The following is a 23,774-nucleotide window of genomic DNA, read 5'->3' as shown; positions in this document are numbered from 1 at the left end:
ACTCCGTAGCCAACTCCTTGTTCCTGTTGATTGGTCCGGCGAATGTGGTTAAAGTGCCGTATACGACACAGGCAGCCGACTAGCCAAGTCCTGGGTAATTGATTTGATCAATGCAATTGATGGACCAGGGTATCTTGACAGTTCTAGGAGTTGGGTAGACATGGCGGGGCTGGGCCATGTTATGTTGGCAAGACACAACACAAACACGGCAGACGCGTGATTTGAATTGTTTGACAAAGCAGACATGATTTCACCTGGGCACCTGCCGAGTTTAGTAGTAAGATAGCAAAGGAAAGAAGGGCTATCTCACTTATTTCCTTTGTTGCAACTCATCTGTGGAAAAAAGGAAACGACTTGTAAGAAAGGAAGTCGAGACTGATGAAAATGACGTGAACACTGGATCGTAGTGGAGTTAGATCTTCGGGACATTCGTTGACTGACACACGCGGCGCGCCGTTAGTCTTGACTGGGGAGGACAAAGCAGTTGACTGGAGCAAGTGGATTTACTGTGCGCGTGGCATTGCAGGTCCACTTCCCGGCCTCCAGGGCCCAAGCCACTGAGGCACGATTATGGATGATTCTCGGGGTGTTGGGGAGAGATTCTCCCACCCAGACACGTCGTCAACAGAGTTTTCTGTGCAAATCGATTATCGAGAAACGAATACACCCTATTCATTAAGCCGACATGAAGCCTGGAGAAATTTTCTGGGGCACGGCAGAAGAGACATAGGGCCCAACTCTGGAGGACCTCGTGTCACTACTGTGTGCATGAGTGTTTCTACTACTGCCGCCGCTACTACTTGCTGGACCTCATTCGGCAAAAGTAACTAAAGAATCCATGCCCGTGGAGCTCCTTTCGATGGATGCCTCGGTAACCCTGGAATGGACCAGATAGCCAATGGACAAGGCGGTATAGTCTACAGTACAGTGAGTGCAGACCTGGTTGTGCAGCTTTCATCCTGGCACGCCTACCTACCAAGACTACCAAAAGGAAAAGTAACTGTAACATAAGTGTCTTCCGTCAAAGCAAGACAGTTACAAGAGGACCAGGTAGTGGCAAGATAGGGAATAAGTACCTTTAGGGGGGTAGATAGGTAGCTAGGTACCTTAAGTACCTTGGTATGCATAGTAGGATAAAGCGTAGCCCCCGGGGCATGTGCCACAGAGTCACAGACACCCCTCGGGGCCCGGAGTCGGCCATTCGGGGCCTGCTTCGCGAGTCTTCTGGCTCTTTTCCCGCTGCTTCTCTTGCATGCACTAAACACCAAATAACCCCAGGAAGGTTTCTTAGACCAGTCGGTGGCTGGCAATGAAGCCTTTGGGTGGCATTTTGGGTTACTCAGGATAATTGCAGATTCCAATCTCAAAGTTGTGCCCGTCGTGACTGCCCCGGGTAATCTAGGTACATACAGGAAGGAGCACTCTTTGTGCTTGCCACAGTTGCCTACCTTATGACCTGACAATATCTTTGATGTCTGCCTCTTCAGGGCGCAGTCTGGCAGTCTACTGGAACATCATCTAGACTTCAATCCAACCAACAATGCCACCAATTCGGTAATTCAACTCTCCAACATGTGTCGACATTTGGGTCCAAGGCAAGTCACTGACCAACAGACAACCTGGCACTAAAACGTTGGACCCAATCTCACATCCTCAATTCCACAATCCCCGGACGATGTATCTCGATCCACTTTCACACCACTTCTAGCTTCTTTTTTCCTCTCTCTCGCCCTGATGCACCTTTTCTTTCTTGGTTGGCCCCTGGTCACTCATCGTCCATCTCGTCTCCACTTCCGCTGCTACGCTAATGGTTGATAGTCGTGTTCTTCGACTCTCTGCCCCATGTGCCTCCACTGCCTCCTAGACGCATACCATCCTCTCATGCCTCTTACGCCTCTCCCATCGATGGGATGGCCATCCACCCTGGTGCCTCCACCTCACCACCTCATCACGAGTCACTACCTCACAGTCACACCTCAGTGCCGTCTTTCGATTCCTGATCGCCCTTCTGCTCATGTGCCTGTTTTCCTCCCTGCCACCCTCCCACACCTGCAACCACTGTCCAATGTCGCCTGGCTATATGCAATCTTCTCATCCACCGTTTAAGCTAACCCTTTCTGCGGCCCATCCATTGCCCATATTCCCCCGGATTTCTCACGCTAGCTCTTGATTGCTCAAGCGCCACGTCTGATGTCCCGGAGACTGGACTACGGAGTACATCTTTCATGACCCTCATCTCTCTCTATGCCTGATGCCCCGCTGCCCTTGGCCTTGCTATGACTATAACATATCATGACCCTGCTCACCACCACATGTCTTGATCCCACACATCTTTTATCCTCGACCAAGCTTCCTGTCTCTTGACCTTGCATGCCCAACCGCATCTTGCCTCACAAGTTTCACCTCTGTGCTTCGTCCTTTGTTGCTGCTTTGTGGGCCCCCACCTGCTCACCACCTCCAACTCTTTCCAGACCACACCTCCGTTCTTCAACGTCAAACTGATCCTCAGAACCCTCACGAAGAGAATGTGCAGATATCACGCTGTTCCATGAAATGCGATTTCACGACCTTGGAGCAGATGTGTTGAAGCCCTGCCCCGTCCAAGTGTAACCCTAGACATTACACGCCACCTTGCCACCACCCCAAGCAACGTCAACGCATTCATGCATATATCTTGAATCCACAGCGACCGTAACCCCCACGCTTCTACGCCAAACACCTGCCCAAATGTTCCATACCTTCGAAACCACCCAATACACCACTTCTGATCCTTTGGATCCTAGTGCGTCGTCTGCTGCCAAGCGGAGGACGTCCACAGTCAGGGCCTGCGAGCCATGCAGACGGCGAAAGATCCGCTGCAATGGTGAGCATCCCTGCGAGACCTGTCAGTGGTATCGTAAAGCCGCCTCCTGCCACTATACTGAGCCCAGGCAGAGGCAGATGCCTTCTCGACGGTGAGAAACCCCTGTCTCTTTTCACTCCGAGCTGTATTTTCTAACCCCGGCCAACAGCTCCGTCGAGAAGATTTCTCAAACATTGCAAGAATACCGTGGCATTCTGCAAAAGTTGTTCCCCAATGTCCATCCCGACCAGCTTAAAGATATGTCGCGCGACCGTCTGGTGGAGCTCATCTCCCATTCTGGTCATCCACCATCTCCCAGAACTCCCAGCGTCGATGAGAAACCTCCCCCCGTCAACCCCGATGCAGGCAGTTTGGAGCAACTTCAGCCCATGCCCGAAGAATTCAATGACGCGATGGAGTCCAGCTTCTCTGGACTCAAGTCTCTCCCCGACGATGCCAATGGACTTTCCATGTCGGTTAAACGTAATTCGTCCTATCTGGGCATATCTTCTGTCCTGGCTGTTCTCCGCGTCATCACCTGGCTCGATCCTGATTGTCTGGCAAATGCTGCCTCTGCCGATTCCACCACAGTCACCAGCCCTGAGTCCTCCATCTTGCCTGACCTAAGTCATGACAAGTCAGCCGTGCGGCTTGTCTCATCTTCCCCAACGACTGCCAACGAAACACTCTACGTGGACGCATATTTCACCTTCATTCACCCTTTTACTCCTGTCATTGAAGAATCTTGCTTTCGCGATGATTTTGCCAGCAGATCAAGAACAGATGCACGGTGGCAGCTCCTGATGAACACCGTCTTGGCCATGGGGAGCATAGCCGCCAGCTCCTCGGAAGATCTCACCCATCAAATCTACTTCGCCCGTGCCAAACAGTACATTGATATGGACACATTTGATTCCGCGCACCTTGAAACTGTGCAGGCGCTTGCCATTCTATGCGGTTTCTATCTCCAATACAGCCAGTCTCCCAACCAGGCCAATGCAATCATGGGAGCGACTTTCCGAATGGCGACCATGCTCGGCCTTCACCGTGACTATACCGAAGGAGTTGGCCCCACCAAAGCACAGAAGGCGGCCTTCTCAATTGAGATGAGACGCAGGCTCTGGTGGTCGATCTTTATGCTCGACTCATGGGTGGGCAATACTCTCGGCAGACCCACCATGGGCCGCTTGAGCCATGCCATTACCGCCAAACCTCCTCAGGAGCCAATCGGGCAATCGTCCGAATTGCTACTCTTGGTTCAAGAAAATGTTCGCCTTGCTGTAATCAGCACTCGGATGGAGGAGTGTCTAGCCGTATCTCCTATCCTTGATGAGCCTGATCGGCATGCCTTGGACGCCATGTACATCGAGTGGTACAAACACTCCTCCATGCAAGAAGATTCTCCTTGCGCCAAGATGTCAGAGTCTCCCGGCCTGACCGTTTTGAGAAACGTGACCAGATGGAGATATCTCTCGAATCGCATCATTCTGCATAGACCCGTACTTCTCTGGTACGCCATGAGAAAAACCAGCTGGGAAAAACTGGCGCCGGAGAAGAAATCGGCGGTCATACTTTGCAGGGAGCTTTGCGCCGACCTCATTAATGACATCGCCGCCACCTGGCAAGGTCAAAAGCCATGTCAAATGTCTGGTTGGAATGCCACGTGGCTCTTATACCAGGCCACCATGGTTCCTCTTCTGTCACTCTACTCTGAGCCTCTCAACACCGACCTGGTCCAGCGCAGTCTACATCAAGTCGAAGTGGCTGCGGGAGTCATGAGAGAGCTTCAAGCGTGGTCAACAACCGCGACGCGTTCGTTAGACGTCATCAATAGGCTTTACCTGGGCAGCAAGAAGCATCTGCCGGCACAACTAGACAAGCACGAGCCTCATGTTGCCGTGGGAATGAGTACACCGACATCAATCACGGGCCAAATGCCTCCTCCGGCTACTACATCTGCCACCGCCACTCAGCCGACATATATTGATGTGTCATTTGCCAATGCGTATGGGAACCGAGAGCCCATGAACACTGCCAACCAGGAGGTCTTCATGGACAACATGTTTGACACCATCAAATGGAGCACCAGCTGGGACAGCCCAATTGGGGGTCCTCAGTTGATGAACGGCTGGGACTATGCCTCGATGCAGAATTGGGCCTTTGCGCCGCAGCAGGAAGAATATTTCGACCCGATTTTCACCGAAGATTCAAGTCATGTCCAGTATATGGATATGCCTCACGGACACAACGCGGCAGATCTGATGAATTACATGGACCAAAAGAATATTGCATGATGGAGAGCCGCGGTCTGATTTAGCCGGACCCACAATATTCCAGATGCCCCAGACTACGCAACTCTGGACCCGCATCAACGACTGAGCTACTGCTCGACTCAACCCCTACCCATACGAAGGAGACAGCATTATGGCCAGAGTGTCCAAAACGTTTGCTGGGAAATGCACAATGCCAGACGTTCCTCTCCTGAACACGGCAGTGAACACTCAGCCTCGGGAAGTGCCGTCTCTCGTTCGAGAGGTATACCACATTAGCCGATGCACGCAAGTATTCTCGGTCGCTCGGAAGCAGAAAAGACGCCATGGTATGAGTGGTCTTTGCTGTTTGAGGATCAGCCAAACATCGAGTCCAGTGATCTAACCGTATTATCCAGCCGAGATGATGCCCCGACGGTGTGCCGATCCATCAGGCTGAAACCCCCGCCCCCAGGATTTCCCCAACTTCGGGCATTCTCCGGTGGTTTGCAGGGCAACGGCCAAGGGGCCCAAAGTGGGACAGTCGGTTCAATGCCGGCAGAACCTGGCGGGGATTCAGACTTCGTATCCTGGTTCTGGGGTTTTTTGGCCCGTCTAGCCAGGTGCTTGACAGGGTCATTAGTCATGAGGCCTGTCCCGTTGACCCAAAGTTCACGCTTGCCAGTCCAGGCGAAAAAGTAACCTGCAATGTATAAATAGCCATAGAATAGATGATGCCGAATCATGCACGACGTTGACGAACCATGTTTGTATGTTTTGTTTCTGGGTGGGATCTGATCGTCTCCTATTCATCTGGTCGGGTTGGTGTAACGTGGACCCCTGTTCCGAGGCAGAATGACCAGTGCTTAAGGACCCCTGTTGTGAGAAGATCAACTGCCGGGACGGTTCATGGAGACATCGGCACTTGACATGGCAATTTGATGTACTCTACAGTCAAGAACATGACTACGAACACGAACATGACTACCACCACAACACTGACAGTGACAATTATCATCGCCGGTGGAAGTTTCACGTTGTAGGTCTCCTTTATTTTGCATTGCAGGGCACATTCAATGTGACATTGAACGATTATTTCGATGAATGGTCATTGAACACCATGTAGTATTTTCATCCTTCATATCATCGAATACTACCTATTGCCTACTAAGCCCAAGCTCGAGAGGACAAATCCCTGCTTGCGACTTTGTCTATCCTTGCTCATTGTTGTTACTCACTGATACGTCCAGCCAGCCACAGTCGCATCCTCTCGAGGTTATTGCCCTTGACGATATCCCCTTTGACACACCTCAGGAATTTGTCATGAGAATTTGTCACATACATACTGACCATCAACCCATCCACCCGCAGAGCAGACTGAGAGAGAGGTCACCGCCAGGGTGAAAAGGCTCATATGTAGGTAGGTAGACATCTATACGAATAGACAAGTGAGGTAGACAAGTAAACATGGCTGCCTTGGTCGTGCATGGTCGCGTGTCATGTTCCAGAAAGAGTAAAAAACAGCGAAGGCAAGTGCCATCAAAGTATTATGTATGAATAAAGGAAAGGACGTCGCTCGCACTTGCCTTCTCGGGTGTTTGATACATGTAACCTCTGCTCTTGCCTCTTCAAATGAATCAGGATTTTCAATCATTCCATAGGCTTTGACAATCATCATCTCGAGACCTCAACACCCACAAACGAGATGGGAAGACTTCTTACAGCCCATAAGCAACACTTCGTACTGTTCTGTACGTACGTACGTACGTGTATACTTCTCTATGCCAACCGCTATTCAACGCCATTCCAGCAAGCATGTGAAAAGTATTCCCTTACACGCGAATCGACGCCATCCATTCATTATCCCACCCAGACCTACCTAGGTAAGTAGGTCACATATTTGCAATTCGACTCTACAGCAAGCCCTACTCGATATCAGACACACACACGCTTAGACCAAGTCATTCCCCATCATCCACCCATCAACATCTCTGCAAGTAATTACTTGGCACCAACCCACGACCGCCCACTCTACCCTTCAGGCTCTCCTTGACCTCAGCCTCCCACCAGCCATCGTCCTGCAGTCTCAGTACAGCGAGAATATCGTTCTTGTGGAAGGTGAGTTCTTCCGGGATTGCCGCGGTATAATTGTACATGGCGCGGGCTGTCAAGAGAAGTTAGTAGGGGTGGTGGAGTAGGTATGAAGTACAGATCGAAAACACAAAGTGGAGTGACAAGAGGCTGGGGAAACTTACCAAAATGGAGAACCTGCTCTTGCTGCTGTTGGCGTATAGGGATGTTGGCCAGGCTCTTACTGCGTTCTCGCCTCAACTCCATTTCACCGCCCTTGGACCCTCCTCTACCTTGGCTCTGACCATAACGATCACCACCAAAGCTGCTTGTTGGACGCATACTCTGTCTGTCTCGGGCGCTTCCCCCTCCATGTTCGTACCGTGTCACGTCGGAAGAAGAAAGCTGCATCTCCATACCACTTCCTTGTCGCGACTGACCTCGAGCTCGATCTCCTGCACCGGCGTATGGGTTCGGTGACGCAGATCGATACTGTGATTGCTGCATCATGCCAGGGGCCGGTGATCGTGATCTTGCATATGCACCTTGTGGGTTGGGACTCGCCGCTCGAGGCGTCATACCTGGAGCAGGACTTCGTGCTCGGTAACTTCCTTGAGGTTGTGGACTTGGCCCTCGAGCTGCCATTCCTGGTGCTGGGCTTCGGGCTCGTTGACCGTACTGCTGTGGCTGTGGACTTGCTGCTCTCATCATTCCCGGTCCGGGACTTCGCCGACCCTCGCGTGTAGCAGGACGTGATTGATGATTTCCCCGTGGATTTGGTGACATAGTGTCTGTTCCCCAGGTCTGAGTTCGATTCAACATCTCTTTCTTGGTATGTGCAGGATGTGGAACTCCTAAAGCTGATTGAGCCCGCCCCTCATAAGCTGGCGGTGGTGTACCTCGCTGGGCTGCCATTCTCGCCTGGCTCTCAGCGCTCATCAAAGTTGGGTTAGCCGCCACCTCGGCGTCTGGAGCAGGAGTTGCAACTCCGTGGTATCGGTCGACTGCCATACGCATGCTGGCTTGTTTTGACATGCCGTTGGATAGTGCTGAAGACTTGAGATCCGCCAGAGCACGTGCCAAAGGATCGTGCTCGTCGACAAGCGCTGATGGTGTACCGAATTGGCTTCTTCTGTTGGTCAAAGCACTTGCTCTTGGGGTCGACTGCGACTGTTGACTGTCGGGGCTTGCGACATCAAACACATTATTTCCAATGTTCAGTTGGAAGTTCGCCCGTGGGTCGGCCGCCTCTTCTCCCTCGGGAGCCATTGCGCCGGCATTTCGATTGAAGGGATTCCGCACCGCTGGTTTTGTCGGGCTGGATGTTGAACTTGACGCATTTGACACTGTGGGGTTGAGATTGATGCGAGTAGTTGATGCAGACCCTGCGTTCCAAGTGTTTCGATTGTTCGAAGATTTGACTGTAGCTGTCTCCGGCTCCCTTCTTGACTTGCGCCGGAATGGACTGTTGGAGAAGAAACCAGATCGCTTCTTTTGGATCGATTTATCCGGCGATGCCATACCTGGTAGCTCAACTCCACCCGCTGGCGCCATCTTGGTTGGTGATGAAGTTCCAGACATTGGCTCTGCGCTCGTGTATGAGCTTGGAACAGAGTATTGGCTTTCGCTATCACGACTTCCAGGCCGAGTGTTGCTTGATATTGCTGAACCTGTGGCCGAAGGCGGTGCCACATCAGACCTACAGAACATGGTCATACCGTCGGTTGGATACTGATTGTGAGGGATTGTGGACACTTCGCCATGTTGACTAGGCGAATAGTTGGGAGGCACATTGTGTCCTTGCTGCTTGTAGTTCAACGGCCGCGGGTGCCCATTGCTGTTGTTACTCGGTGTTGGCATGTCATCTTCGTCCATCCGTCGTACCGGATCTTCCATCATGCGCTGGGGTGTTTCATCACGAACGGATCGCGTTCCTGTCGCTGAGTGTGAAGGTGAGGAGGATCTGAAGGCGGGATTGGTGGTGCGAGAAAACTGTGCGACCGAGTAATTCTCATCTTCAGACACCTCGGAGGCGGTATCTGCGTCACCTCTGCAAAAGTTGATATATCGAGGTGGGTCTGGGATCTCCTGGCCTGTACCACAAGTCTTGATGAAGTGCAAAATGTCCTTCTCGACCTCACAGTTCTCCAAAGCAAGGCGCACCTTCTCACAGGAGGCGTCATCTGATACACAGACTGTGGATGCAATATTGGCGAATGCCCATAGCGACGACTTTGTGAAGTCCACTCGCTCTTCCTCAAGATCTTGGAATTTCTGTGGCTTGTCAGCAGCTTATCGTACAACTCTTCAGTAACACTTACATCACAAGCTGCTTTCCATTCTTTGTTCCACCGACCAGTCGTTTCTTCAAGAACCTTGACTGCAGCTTCATACTCATTAGAGTTTGTCGCCATATTGATCTGAGTCTTCTCAAGCTTCGCCTTATTCTTACGCTCCTCTTGACCCATGACCATATGACCTTGGGCCAGATAGCCTTTAATCCTCAGACAATCCTGCTCATATTTATCGCGACTCTTGTTAACATGAGCAGCCTGCTGTTGTTTCGTCTTATGCAGTCTCTCAATCCCAGTCTGAACAATTTTGCGTCTCTCTTTCATTCCACCTGCGAAGGCCGCCAGCGGTTCCTCCAACTCGGTTTTCATCTGTTGAGCGATCAACGCATGTTGCTTGCCCATATTCTCCGTCTCCCCTCTCGCCACGTCCAAAGCGGTGCGTAAGGATCCTTGCTCCACACTCCCCAATGGCTTTCTAGACAGATTGAGTAGTTTCTTCGCATAGTCTTCTTCCAGCGCCGCTCGTGCGTTGTAAAATGCCTTTAATTCGTCACATGTCGTTCGCGCATTCGCCATTCGTGTCAGTAGAGGATCGACTCCGGCATCATCTCGACCCCAGAAGTTGTTGGAAACTAGGATTCAAACATTAGTCTCCGACTTGGTCACTATCAATGATGGTGGTTTTTCGACTTACAGCTGAGTGGCACCGAAGGCGGCGCCCCGCCATCTGTGGCTATCGCCGCTGGCATCATGCCAGTCAAATTGGAATGAGGTTGCACGTATGTATATGGTTTGTAGAGTTGGTGGTGAACTTTGGTGATTGCGGATCGACTGCTTCGAGCTGGTAAGGGTAGGATGTCGGATGGATCGTTGTCAGAATGTTTAAAGTCCGTGCTGGGAGAGGTTGTCTCGTCTAGAACCGCATGACGACGCCTGTGATACGGTTGTTTATCTGCGACGTTGGGCGCGTTGCTCAGGGCAACCATTTACTTGGGCCTGCGGTGGGGTATATCTCCTGGTTGCGCATGTTGTAGGCTCGTACGTCGGAGTATTACCACAATTAACCCAGGACCACCCCAACGGGTCACGTGCCCATTAGCGCCTTTGTAGCCAGGCATTTGCCTCTCAACTGCACTTGTACAAGCGCTTGTAGGGCGTCCAAGAGCGCCTCTGGCCTGCCTGAGTGGTCAAAACAAAGCACTTGTACAAGCGCTTTTGGGTGACAGCGAACAGGGCATAATTTCATCTTCAACTACTGTCATCCTTCTGTGTCATACAAGTTTCGGGAATCCAATTAATTTTCTGTTCATGATTTGTGATTATTCCCTCATCAATTCCAACGCTTGATTTACTTTGAATACAGACTACCATGTAAAGCCATCACGAGAATGCTGCCTGACCAAATCAGTTTCCCCCAATTTAGAAATGAGGAGCATTCAGGACAATGCCCATAAGAACGCCACCTAGAGTACCGGCAATCGGAATGGTAAGGATCCAAGCCGTGAGCAAGAGACCAACTCGCTGCCAATTGACTGCTTTCAATGTGCCATTACAAAGACCAACACCGACCGTAGCACCTGTGATACACATCGACGTCGAGACAGGGAGCGAGTATTGTGAGAAGACAAGCACAGTGATTGCAGCACCCATCTCCATTGAAGACCCTCTGCTAGGTGAGTGGTAGGTGATTTTGTTGCCCATGACTGTGAAAGCAACGTTAGCACAAGAAATAGCATGAGACGAACTTATTGAGAACTCACCTTTCATGATGTTATACCCATAGGTCGCGAGACCAATGGAGATGGTGGCGGACAACACGGCAAGCTGCCATACAGGAACTTCAGCCTTGGATTTCGCAGCATTTCCAGTTGACCATGCCGAGTAAATCACCGCCCAAGGTCCGACCGAGTTTCCAATATCGTTGGCACCGTGGGCAAATGATGCCGTACAAGCTGTGATGATCTGGACAAACGAATATGTATGCTCAACTTCATTGGAATATTTCTCGGCAGCGGCATACACTCGCTTCATGCGCTCGCCTTCAGGAGTGCCAGCGAGACCACTCTGAGCAGAATGAATGTCATAGTGCAGACCATACAGAAGACCGACAACGATTTGGGCAGGAATTCGTTTCAACACGGCCTTGATGTTGTGGATTTCGTACAATTCACCAGCTCCCATTGGGGTGTCTCGAAGAGTTCGCATAGCCCAGCCCATGGGACCACGCTTCTGCAACAATTTGGCTTTGAGTTTGGCGTCGCTCTCAGCCTGGAGCTCTCTGTAAGTCAATTGCTGGTTCTCAGCATCTGCAACCCCCTTTTCAGGAAGATCGTCGTTGAAAGGGACGTCGCCTTGTCCTCCTAGGATCTTTGGGGATGCCGTTGAAGAATGCTCATCCTTGTCGTTATCCTCCTGCACAACAGCGTAATTGGGGATATGGGCAACCTCGGCATCCGCAGGAGGTTCGCGGTAGTAGAGAAGAGGTCCCTGGATGAACATCCACCACTTGACGGTATAATCCTTCTTGATGACTCTGGCCTGCAAATACGGAACGAAGAAGATAATCGAGAGGATGAAGAGACCACCACCCACACCCAGGGTGACCGCAGCGATATACCAGGCTGGTTTGTTGGCCAATCCCAATTTTGGTGATCCCTTATAGACGATGGACAAGGTGCAAACCGTACCGGCGATGAGGAAGAAGAATGGCGAGGTATAGACCGCCCAAGGCACTGGATTCTTCCGCACATGGACCACCAGTTTGATCAGCATGAAGATGGTGGCACCGAAGCCGGCTGAGATACAAGGCGCCATGCCGAGTCCAGCAAAGATAGCACCAAGACCTTTACCGTCATTCCAACCCCACTGGACCTTCGATGCGCCGACGGTCGCGACACCAACTCCAGCAACGGCGGAAATGAGCGAATAAGTCGAGGAAACGTGAGCCGAGTGCTTGGTACACCACATGACCCACGAAGATGCAGCTGCGAGAGCGCAAGTGAACGCCAACATTTGTACGGGGGCGTTGTCCCGGAATGAGGAATTGGGAATGATTCCATTCTTGATGGTTGATGCTGTTCTGGCACCGACGGTGATGGCACCAAGCATTTCAAATACCGCCCCAAACACCATGGCCTGTCTGTATGAGATGGATCTTGAAGAGACACTGGTGGCCCATGAGTTGGCAACATCGTCTATTAATACCAGTTAGCATTCACGTCTTGTAACTCTATGGTCTATACTCACTGGCGCCGTTGTTGAATGCATCGAGCAAGGCAAAGAAAGTGCCAATGACAAAGACGTAGGTATATTCGTCGAGCGCCATGATGGAAGACCACGAGGCTGATGTCACTGCAAGAGTTTAGACTGCAGATGTTTTACAGATTGGCGTTGGCCTCGTTAGCACTGGCCGTCGAGTGTTTGGGAAATCACAATCCTCTCCCAGGGCCATTTCCCTTGGATTATATATTCCCATTTCACCTCGAGAAAAACCACCCTCCTCTCAGTGTCTCACAACCCACTTCTCACCACCCATGGCCTCACCGCGTACCGTCCGTATGAGATGGGGGTCTAGAGTCGCGGTACCACACCATAGCACGCCTTCTCGAGCAGCATACGACGGTGACAATGCAATTCGCTGACGGGGGAGTGAGCCTGAACTCACGCCAAGAGAGAGCTAAAGCAACTAAGAAGCGAACCTCGATACAAAAATCTGATTTGGCAATGAGTCTTGAATGAGATAAGAACAAAGGCTTGAACAATTCAGGCCTCTTGGCATATCAGAATCATCTTCCTATGAGATGTGGTTAAGAACCCACGTGCGTGCTGAGATGGCGATATCTTCAAAACTTCACAAGGTCAGCCTTGTGCCACTGGTTCCACTTGACGGACATTCCCAGTGAATTTGTGTCTGAGAATCCTTCTAGAAGCGTTGCATTCGGCCAAATTCCCTATTCTGAAATTGCCCATTCATCCAACGATCCATCCATCCCTGCATCTGGCTCGTGAGCTGTCGGGTCTAGTCAGGGCTTGAGGTCATTTGGTCAAAGGCTTTGCGAGCTTCACGGAGCTTGTACATCCATGGCTCCCACAAGCGCATCGCTTCATTACGCCACATCACACCTTTTGGTGGTTGGGTCGAGTATTGCTTGTGTGGGCGTGCTCAAGCAGAGTCGATCTATAGGACAGTCCGGTCTCGACCATCAGGCTCTGAACGAGTTTTCCATCTCCACGATCAAGTGATAGAGTGGATGGGTATCCGGACATGCCGGTGAACTAGTGTTGGTCAAATCATGCCATTTAATGATCTCTACTGCGTCAAATAAAATACTCCGTACATCTATCCATCAGCTGTCGCTCAAATTGGAAGCATCTCTCGAAAAGGAAAGACTACCCATAATGTACTTCAACTTGTCATCAAGATGATTACAACACTTGATGAAAGAATGAATCTCCATCTGGGGATCAATCCATGCCCCAGACACACAGCTTTGTTCCGACCTGAAATTGACACCAAAAGTGATCATGAGCAATAAGTCACGCAGACAAAAAACGGATCTGACTTGAGATTTGGAAAACTTCCAATCGATAGGTGAAGAATTCACAATCCTAGACCCCTGTCTAACATCACCCGCGTTTTCGGATCGACCTGACTATGGCGGAAAGTCTGGTTAAAAGGCCCTTGCCCCTTGGAACTTTGGCGCCACTCCGAGGTCTGGTAAAGCGTGTTTTGACCCACAGGAACACCAGATGCCTTGTGGATCAGATGCGTGTGTTTTGCTTGTACATATTTTGCCCTCTCAGATCCTCCATTGCCTCCCAAATGTGGATACCTACCGTAAGTAATTACCTACGATTGCACACGATCGTTCGACTGGCACGCATATACCTGTCTTTATGAGAATGTGTGGGCCAGAACAACAAGGCTATATTCTGACCCAGACCAGCAGTGGCGTACCACGAGGCGTGATCCATCTACGGAGTATGTATTCTTGCACATTGATGCGACATCGAACCACTGCCCCGGTCACATCGCCAACAATATCCATAATTGCGTTGTCAACTCTGGTCTCCAAACATAGGCCCACGTGTCTTAACGAGGCCGTAGGGCGGCTTCAACGACAAGAGTGACGATATGTGCTGTCTAAGCTGCTGCTTAGTTAGCAAGTAGGTCTAGGACCTTTTCAGCAGTATGCTCATATTGACAAAAGCCCATTCCAGAAAACACGAGCCCATCATCTTTAAGCCACCAAGTATGTCTTGTCAGCATTGACATCAGCAACCTTGGGACGAGTACACGGGCTTGGCGACTAATGGGCCTTGTGCAGACTCGTGATCCTTCAATTCTCGTTTCATATGACTAGGATAGGGGCTGCAATGATTGTCGACTTCGTCGTTGATGGATACGTATACCCACGGCCTCCCAGGATCGGGTATTTGGAGGGAATGCCAAGTGTCAAGTCTTCATATCCCTCATCTCGAGGCATATGTTTCTCTCTTTGTATTCCTGTTGTTGAGTTTTCCTCGGTGAGTCAGTCCTTATTGCTTTAATCCTGAACCTGAATGAATACCTACGGCCGCATTCACGAGTTCCAGGAAGCTCCGTCTTCAAGTCAAGGCATCCACAACAAACGTGAATCTCATATATATTCATTTTTCGTTAGGAGCCCTCGAGACAGTCTTCTCTCTATATTTATCTATTTAATATCAAACATCTTTCCCCACCCCTTGATGAAACTCGTATCCAGACCCAGCAGATGAAGCGTCCCCCACACGACGGTACTCACGCTGTCTAAAACGATCAGACCATCATATTTCTCCTCCCAGTAGGAAACCCTCTGCGCGGCCGACAGATTCGTGCAGAAAGTCGACAGAACGGTGAGTTTGACATCAGTCTCATCCATCCTCATACCCTCAATAAGCTCTCCCACCAACCCATCCAAAACATCAACACCAATCCGTCGAATTTCATGATTATCCACAATCCCCAGCCCCTTCTTCACCGCCGTGACTTTGATACCTAGAGATTGATAATTATCCACGATTTTCCGGTTCATCTCGTCGAGGTAAGGAGTCACCATGCCGAGATTCGTGACGTTGAGTCGAGTTAGGAGTTGATTCAATGCCAACACCGACGATGTGGCAGGGATGCCCGTCTGGCTTGTGATCAACGAACATAGTTCCGTGTCGTGTTGGAAGCCCAGCCAGCCGGCGGATGTTCCACTCCAGCCGATGACGTCGACGCCAGCGTCGGCGAGTAGTTGGGCGGCGGCGATGATTTTGTCGTGTTTGAATTGGCTGAGCGATGAGTTTGAGAGTGAGATTTCGGTGACGGTGAAGCGGGAGAAGTGGACGGTGATGAGGGGTGGTGAGGAGGGGAAGGAGGAAAAGGATGATAAACCTCCGGTCTCTGGTGTTGTGGGAGAAGTGATGATGGATTGTGTTAATGGTTCTACTGCCGTGTTGGATGATGGGACTAGGATTCCTAGCTTGATGTGTCGTGATTGTGACGTTTCCATTGTCGGTGGTTTCGTAGAGTAGTTTACAAACTTCTTGTGATTTCGGGTGTCGTTGCTGAATCTCACTCCTCTCCCTTTCAACAAACTCGATATGTGTTGAAGATGTTGCTGACCGTCACTCAGACTTTTGTCCTTCGTTCCATTCCATTTGGATACGTGATGGGTAAGATACCATATCCTCCCCACGATCGTCAAGATTGATAGTCGTCGGACTTCAACGCACATTGGCATTGCATTTCATGGCGGGAGTTGGCCGTCATATCCGAATCTCCAACAAAGTTTCATCTGTCGTCACAATGATTTCAGGCAACCATGTGAGTTATGTCTGCTCTCTATGGCATAATTAAAGTACGGTTCATTTGTAGGTGGCAGGCTATTAAGGAATTATCATTATCAGGATACTGTATACGGTGGTAAAAACGACCTCTAAAAGACAATGCCACCACTTTGAAAGTCGCCAAGGGCACTTGTCACAACAACGCTATAAAGATTTCGCTTGCATGTCGAGGTAGTAAAGTAAAGTGTTTCATGTTGCAGTAGGGTTGCCCAATGTTGCTGGCGGACCAATGTGACCGATCTCTGAATTAAATCGTCTAATTAGACTGACCGACAAGCACGAATCCCGATGGTTGTGGCTTAGATGTGTGTCGATGTCAAGGAGTTTCAGAGCAGGACACTGGTGAGGGAGAAGAATTTGTCGTTGAATATCAAACGCCGTCCTTCCAAGGGCGGCTGCTCCCATTCTTTCAAGTTTCGAATGCTGTCAAAGACACATATGAGCAGGTGCTCATGATGTTCGGAGCCCATTTTCTGCAACGGGGCGATCCAGTTTAGGGTCTCGAAATATGTAGTATGGTCTGATCGAAAATATTATATCGTGAAGAGCACTGAATGGCGGTGCTGGCCTAGGGGTTCATTGAATGTGGTATGTGGCCGCATGTTTCGGACACCTGGAGAAAGAATTTGGTTTCGGCTTGGTGAGCGGTGGGAAACAAATCAGGTCATGAATCTGATCTTCAGGAAATGACAAAGCCACAGCGAGGGTCCGAGACCAGTGTTTGATGATGGAGATGACACAGTACGGGACTGGCCGAACCATGCTTCATTCCGCATCGACAAAAGAGTTTGCCAAACGTCCAAATATGGGGACTTCGTAATGTTCCAGGGTTTCGACGTCTCGGTATGCGTGCAGGGCCAGAAAGGCGATGAGGAGCAGATCGAGGGCAAAAAGGGTCCATGAGAGGATGCGGGACCAAGATAGGATTAAATGCAAGACGAATATGGCGGAGAACAACATGCTAGATTGCCAAGCATGAAATCGAACATAGTCACTCTTGTGCTCGAAGATCAACAGGAGGACACCACCTGCGGGTGGCAAGAGTAGATATGCGAGCATGGCTTCTTGATCAAGCCGGAGAGGGAGGCTGGTCTCAAAGGCTTCGAGGCTCTGACCGCGTTCTTCTGCTGATGACCAGACATTGTTGGCGAAAGCACTTGGGGGCGGGAGAGGTTGAAAGTCGGATGTTGTTCTGCTGGTAGGTTGCGACGCTCGGCCAGGAGGAGGGGATCGTACGCGAGGGGAGTCAATGGAGGTTCTTTTTGGTCCCGGAGGAGGAGAAAAGGCGCGCTCTCTAAAAGAAGCGCTATTAGCAGGTGTTGAAACGGCGATTAAGGTGCATCGATGGTATGTCTTACATCTCGGGAGAACCATCTTGATAGGGAGCAAAGTTCATTGTTTACTTTGGAGACGGATTGGGTGAGGAGATGCTTAGGGCGAAGCGACAATCCAATTGTGTCGGAATGGTGCTTGTAGAGAATAGACGGTACTCAAAATTATGTCATGCTGCTTGAGTCAATACACTCGAGCAAAAGGTCATGGATTTGAAAGGACCAGATGTGGGAGAGGTGGTAAGAGGATGATGTGAGGTTGAATCTGGGGTTGGGTTTGACTGGGGGGAGCCTTGGGGGAAGGAAGGCACGAAGGTTGACGCACCGCAGCCTGCGCCTTCGCCGTGCCGGAAGGAGGAACCGTCATCATGCTTTCAACGTGCCTTCCAATTCTACGGACAACAACTTCTTAGCTACTGTTGGGCAAGAACAAAGAATTGAGTCATCTGCACCTGCTGTTTGAGTCTTGCTGTCCCATTTATAGCAGTCACATTATTAATTCATTATCATTTCTCCCCAGCGTCAAAAAGTGCCTGCGTTGATTCCTGTCACGTGACACCTCCACGGCTCCCTCTTCCTCGACTTGAGCCACCTCGTGCAATACCAGTCGTTGTCCTTCGTGAAGCCCCAGTGCCGCTTGTAGATGTTCCCCTTCTAGTCCCCGTACTCCCCATCTGCACATATGATGTATTGGTGGAGGATGTGGCAGACCCTGAAGTGACTCGTGACCCATATCCTATCCTGCTCGAGCCCCGTGTTGTCATTCTGGTCGGCTTGCTGGCCATGGCATCAGCTCTACGCTTTTCCTCTTCTTCTGCCCGTTTCGCCGCAGCGTTCTTGCGTTCTTGCTCCTCTGCTTCTCTTCGTTGGGCTGCTCTTTGTTTCTCTTGCACTTCTTCCTCCATGTCGGCGATATCTTGACTTGCGCCCTGCCACTCGGGGTCGAGGATGAGTCGCTGGTTATGTTCTGTTTGAGAGAGGATCCGAGTCCATGTATTCAGCAATGTGGAAGCGGCATTGACCGTCTTGTTGACAGTCGTCATGTTATTCTTGGCTTTTCCCAGACTCTCAATCACACCCTCAATGGCCTGGTTGACTTTGCGCACATGCTCCAGCTCCCGACGAAGTTCTTGCTCTCGGGCTTCTAATTGCTCATAGGTAGGCTTTCCGCTCGGACCATGTTTGTCAGAAGTTTTTTGTGTGTTGGAAGGGTCATTGTTGGAGTGAGTAGGGAAATCCCAGATGCTGTCGTCAGGGGCATTGGACTGCGGATCGAGAAGGGAAGAGTCGTCATCCATGATTTTATGTTGCAGAGCAGGGTTTAATGACAAGCAACTGACTGCATGTGGTGTGTTGAACAATATAGTATGGGTATTGCGCAGGCGGTTCTGTGCAGTCTGAAAGAGATAATCCACTTTACGCGTCGGGCAAATCCTGGACGCGTTAGAAATGCAGGAGCTGATGAGACAGAATGATGGCACTGAGTTTAGGCACGCTAGAATATTAGTGGTCGGTTAGTGTCTCAAAAGGCGGGGATCATCAAGTTCGTCAGTGGCTAATATTGGCTAAATTCGGAATAAGGCACGCGCCGTCTTTCACTAGCCACTAAGTCACTTACCTGCCATCCACATTTCCACAAAGTAGAAGGTTGCATGTTGCACGTTGAACTCGCCAACCTCCTCCTTCTCCATTCCAATCCCTTCTTCATCCTCCTAACATCTCAGATCCGCTTCTATCCTCACTCTCCGCAATTACCTTTCTTTTCTTGCCTCTTGCGTCTATTGAGCATTCATCTTGCAGAACATGCGATTCTTGTCCATGTTCTAGCGTTGTATTATCCCATCTATTGACCTCGTCGCCCACGCGGTAGTCTCACCCATCCCCATCATCGACACCCGCTTGAAGCGGTCAGGACGCGCGTGAGGGCAAAAACCTATCCCGCATTCAACTTTACTTTGTGATTCACATCTCGCCTTTCACACCTAAATCATACTCCTAGGCTGCTGTCACCATGGCCTCGACACCCCCCGCCCAGTTTCTCTCTACTCCTGCAACACCCCCGAGTCCCTTGCACGGCGCCAGATACGATCTGTCATCAGTGCCTACTCTGCGTCGCTCAACTCGCACAGCCACTCGAAACTCCTCAGCGGCACAGCGCAAGACCCCAGATCCGCCTCAACATTCACAAGGCTCCCGCCCCCTTCTGCGCACTCCCAAACCGGCGAAACAGACCAAAGTCCCAGCTGTACTGCCCGACCCATCCCTTCACTCTCCTGCAGCCACACCAAACCCTCGCACCAGTCGTCGCGTTCAGGTGTCTTCGCCTCCTTCTCCAGAATCTCATTATCGGCCACCACCTCGTCAAAAGCACTCCAATACCTCCCACCTTCAATCACTCACCTCGGCGTCCACCATCATCTCTAATGGGATGCTACCAACCCCAGTAAAAACTCCACGGAAGAAGACCATCTCTAACACCCAAGACACTGCCAGAATGCTTTTCCAAGACAGTATGGACCCAGTCGATCTCACCCCACCTCAACCAACCCCACGCCGACCACGGAGGAATAAGCGCCACAATGGTTTCACTCTAGAAAGCTTCTCGGCCCAGGACGATATCTCTGATGGTCATGTCCAGATCTATACCGACTCCCGAGATCGTGTTCCAGAAGTCGACCACAGTGCCTCCAACCCGTTTCTCGAGACAAGATCGAGTCGGAGGACATCATCTCAGACAGTTCCAGGGACCGTTAAGCGACGCAAAGTCAGCGGCGAATCGCGGGTGGACGCTCAGGTGCAGCAGGCCTTGGACAAGGATGAAGGAATGGTCTACACCTTGTAAGTTGCCCGTCACTTTTCTTGACCTACGCTAACTATGGGCAGTCGAGGTCGAAAAATCTACCGAGCATTCAATGACGAGACAGACGAATCGGAAATTATTGCTGCTGAAGATTACGCTTCTGCAGAAGAGATCAACGACGCCAATAGGAAGCCCATGCGAACATTGACTAGGAAGTCCATCAAACCAACCCGCTTGTTCGAGACTGAAGTTCAGAAGAGAGCTCGGGAATTGGAGAGGGAAGAGGAAGCCGACACTGACATTGAAGATTCATCCAACTGGAACAGCAGCAAGATCATAGTCCAGAACGAAGATCCACACTCTGAGGCCAAACTTCACCGTCCAACCTCAGACGAGAGTGGTGAAGATCATCGGACAAGCAGAAGCCACCGTTCTAAGAAAGGAAGCCCTTTTGACACTTGGCCACGGGTACGAGGTAGCTCTGCCAAAGGCAAGAAGCGCGGGGCATTGGAGATGGATGATGAACTCATGGGCAGTGCAGGATTGGGCCGCTCGAATACGATTCACGCATGATGCGGATCAAGACAGTCAAGAGATCAGAATTCTCAGAGCCAGGTGATTGTCGACATTCTCGTGTTGATCTCACAAGACCGAGTCTTCTAGATAGTCTAAAATCCAACGTGATGAGAGATGGGAATGTTGAGGATGATGGATATTACAGAAAATGCTCTTGTGCTCAGGCTCAATATTGACGAGCAATCATGCTCGACTTCTGGACGTGTGTGGTCGGTTGGAAGGTCAAGCAAATTGAACTACAGCAATGGTGGATGACTGACATTGGAATACTACCTTGTAGCATTGCAATGTGTCTGGCATTCCAGCACAGCTCTCCAGATAAAGGCCAGGTAGCTAATTTGATCTGTCTTTTCGACATTGATACAAGCAAGGCAATTGTCGATCCCGTGATGTAGAACACGTGATGAGGCTCTTACGTGATAGATTCTTGGCAGTTAATGCCTTCCTTACGAGCACACCACACAAACACAAGTTGATGTACGTGCCTGTGGTTGAACGAAAGGAAAGAGAAGAAGAAAAGAAGCTGGGGGTAGAGATGTACCGTTGCACCTCGACTTTTACACCTGGGTAACTAGATGCCTCGAGAACGAAAAACATAATTGCCATTTGTACCTTGGTTTGGGGTCCTGGAGGGTGAGCGAAGGCCGCTTTAACCTGAGGTTTAACTAGGGTAAGCTCTTGGCTGAGCATTACTCTAGGTACCTACCTAGGTACATAAAGATCCCTGATCAGACACACCGGGGGCACCGAGGGTTGATCTGGGCTAGCCCTTAAGGTTCCGCTATACTTTCCTCTCGTCTACGGAGTAGGCATCCGTCGATCAGCATGCCAATCAGCGACAGCTTCTCCCCTCCTGAGATATATACCGGACAAGAGCTTAGATGTTTCTTTATCAAGAAAAGTTACGAACGGGACAGCTCCGGACAGCGATCAAGTACGCAAGTGGCAATCAAAAAGCTAGCGCACATCATCAACACCTGAATGGTCGTGGCATAAACCTTGGGGTACACCCTCCTCATGGCTGCCGCGAGATATTTGGGTGGATAAGTTGCCCCTCATCGGAGTGCCATCAACGGAGTATCTGCAACCACAGCAAGTGCGAAAACACAATGTTCGGATGATTTGCTCTTCTAGCAGTCCGTTGTCACGAGACTATGGGCCGAGATGAAGGAAGTTGAGGAAAAGTTTGGTTAGAGGTATTGATTGGCTTCCAACACAGCAAGGTCCTCTTGTGATCCACATATACCAGAGTACTTATTTCAAGACTGTCTTCTAACATCTTCGTCTTCGTTTTCCTCAAATTATCTTGACCAACGAATACGAAGACATTGATCCTCCAGCTGCTGACTCGACGAAAAATTTCCACCACCAATCTCATCACGCTACTTCACCATCTTTTCCTCCGCAGCATTGATCAGACGGCATCCTTGCATCCGCTCGCATCGCGTTAGCAACCTCCTTTCTGTCAGTACAGTTCACTCACTCTGCGTCAGATAACTAGCATTCCTCCACCATGTCACTCAACGCCTCAGGACTTCCTTCCGTTTACGATGACCTCTGTTTTGCCGGCAAACTCGGCGGCATGATGTTCTTGGGACTGTTCGGGTTCGCAGCATTGGGTGCATTGGCGGAGTCAGATGCACTGCCGCTGGATGATGACTTCGAGGAAGCGGCACGTGCCACTTTTCATTTTGCACCACGGGTTCCTCGGCTTTATCCATTGATGCCGAGTCCATATTTGGGTACTCTGGCAGGGATGTGTCGTGGATGTGGAAGTGGAGACATTGTGGTTCTACCAAGTCCATTCTTGAGTTCCTCAACAAGAGCTTGGTATCATGGTATGAGCGCCTATGAAGGCTTCGGATGGGAAGCTAGACGCTCACAGCAGGCGAGACTGCAGGCAATGGCTGATGGCGAGCTTTTTGATCTTATGGAAGGAATCGTGCAAGAGTCGAGGAGAAGACGATCTGCGCGCAGTGATTCTGGCTGTCAATAAAACAGCGTGGGAGAAACGATGACTCAGTCATGGTAGGTTTGCAGATGATGTGGACGATGTATGCTGAGACACGCGGAAAAGTTACACCCCGCTGGGGTGAAGGCGAGGAACAAGTTGCTTGCTGTTTGTCATCAGCTGTGTACTCGAAACAGTTATCACTTGTCTCACCTGTGATTGCCGAACCTGACTCATCAAGAGAAGGGGGACTTCAGGGCGGGAGCTACAACAACGATATGTTTGGAGCTTTGAATTATGGCAGAATATCGAGTTCTCTCGGCGGCTTGTCATGTATCCGGGCTCGTGGGCCATGGTTGTGCCATGTCGACTGTTTCATGTCTTGTGGCCAGAGTTGAATGCCATTGCTCTTGTGGTGACCGTGCTCTTGCTTCTAGGAGGCGAAGTGAAGTACTCGTGCAAGGCAGATCTTTCCATGTCGTCGTGGCCGAACGAAAGGCACGTGCAATGTGAGCTTTTGCTGTTTGCTTTTTTTTTCCCCTGACAATAGATCAGTTCTGGTCCAAGATCAAGAGAACGGGAGTACTTACGATCCCACCCGGTGCTTCCTAGCTCCACCGCGACGGGAGCCGGTGCGCTTACTCTGAACTATCCTCCGCTGCCACCTCCATCCGCCTCGCCGGTAGCCGGGACCGACTCCGTCTGGACTGCGGCGCACAAGTCAGTAGAGGCTTGGAGGACACCAGCAAAATGAGAGGCAGGGCAACGAAGCAGCTCAGTGGCTCGCCGGTGACAAATGACCGAAT

At 50.6% G+C, this 23,774-nt stretch overlaps 7 protein-coding genes across 7 annotated transcripts; 3 read left to right on the top strand and 4 right to left on the bottom strand.

The window, feature by feature from the left end:
• Positions 1-2,727: 2,727 nt before the first annotated feature.
• Positions 2,728-5,484, top strand: PV10_00794 (uncharacterized protein; the record flags this gene model as incomplete). The annotated part of the gene is made up of 2 exons (XM_016364909.1): positions 2,728-2,954; positions 3,012-5,484. The coding sequence occupies 2 exons, from the start codon at positions 2,728-2,730 to the stop codon at positions 5,134-5,136; spliced, it is 2,352 nt and encodes a 783-aa protein (XP_016228558.1). The 3' UTR covers positions 5,137-5,484.
• Positions 5,485-6,687: 1,203 nt separating this feature from the next.
• PV10_00793 (uncharacterized protein) lies at positions 6,688-10,441 on the bottom strand (the record flags this gene model as incomplete). Its single annotated transcript, XM_016364908.1, has 4 exons — positions 6,688-7,255; positions 7,347-9,435; positions 9,483-10,087; positions 10,150-10,441. 4 exons carry the CDS (start codon positions 10,439-10,441, stop codon positions 7,074-7,076), a joined length of 3,168 nt encoding a protein of 1,055 aa, XP_016228557.1. The 3' UTR covers positions 6,688-7,073.
• A 4,681-nt stretch (positions 10,442-15,122) lies between these two features.
• PV10_00792 (uncharacterized protein) lies at positions 15,123-16,206 on the bottom strand (the record flags this gene model as incomplete). The annotated part of the gene is made up of 1 exon (XM_016364907.1): positions 15,123-16,206. A coding segment is annotated over one exon (1,055 nt), but the record flags the coding sequence as incomplete, so codon positions are not given.
• A 568-nt stretch (positions 16,207-16,774) lies between these two features.
• Positions 16,775-17,900, bottom strand: PV10_00791 (uncharacterized protein). The gene is made up of 2 exons (XM_016364906.1): positions 17,669-17,900; positions 16,775-17,604 (listed from the first exon to the last, which is right to left on the bottom strand). Exons 1-2 carry the CDS (start codon positions 17,704-17,706, stop codon positions 17,076-17,078), a joined length of 567 nt encoding a protein of 188 aa, XP_016228555.1. The 5' UTR covers positions 17,707-17,900; the 3' UTR covers positions 16,775-17,075.
• A 289-nt stretch (positions 17,901-18,189) lies between these two features.
• On the bottom strand, positions 18,190-18,939 carry PV10_00790 (uncharacterized protein; the record flags this gene model as incomplete). Its single annotated transcript, XM_016364905.1, has 1 exon — positions 18,190-18,939. One exon carries the CDS (start codon positions 18,937-18,939, stop codon positions 18,190-18,192), a length of 750 nt encoding a protein of 249 aa, XP_016228554.1.
• Positions 18,940-19,333: 394 nt separating this feature from the next.
• Positions 19,334-21,385, top strand: PV10_00789 (uncharacterized protein). Its single transcript, XM_016364904.1, has 2 exons — positions 19,334-20,479; positions 20,525-21,385. The coding sequence occupies exons 1-2, from the start codon at positions 19,653-19,655 to the stop codon at positions 21,012-21,014; spliced, it is 1,317 nt and encodes a 438-aa protein (XP_016228553.1). The 5' UTR covers positions 19,334-19,652; the 3' UTR covers positions 21,015-21,385.
• Positions 21,386-21,923: 538 nt separating this feature from the next.
• On the top strand, positions 21,924-23,327 carry PV10_00788 (uncharacterized protein). The gene has a single exon (XM_016364903.1). It carries the CDS (start codon positions 22,531-22,533, stop codon positions 23,011-23,013), a length of 483 nt encoding a protein of 160 aa, XP_016228552.1. The 5' UTR covers positions 21,924-22,530; the 3' UTR covers positions 23,014-23,327.
• The last annotated feature ends 447 nt before the right edge of the window (positions 23,328-23,774 follow it).

The sequence above is a fragment of the Exophiala mesophila genome (genome assembly GCF_000836275.1).
Source record: "Exophiala mesophila strain CBS 40295 unplaced genomic scaffold supercont1.1, whole genome shotgun sequence".
Lineage (NCBI taxonomy): Eukaryota > Fungi > Ascomycota > Eurotiomycetes > Chaetothyriales > Herpotrichiellaceae > Exophiala > Exophiala mesophila.
The sequence above is the reverse complement of the archived record's forward strand: the minus strand, read 5'-3'. Positions and strand labels throughout refer to the sequence as shown.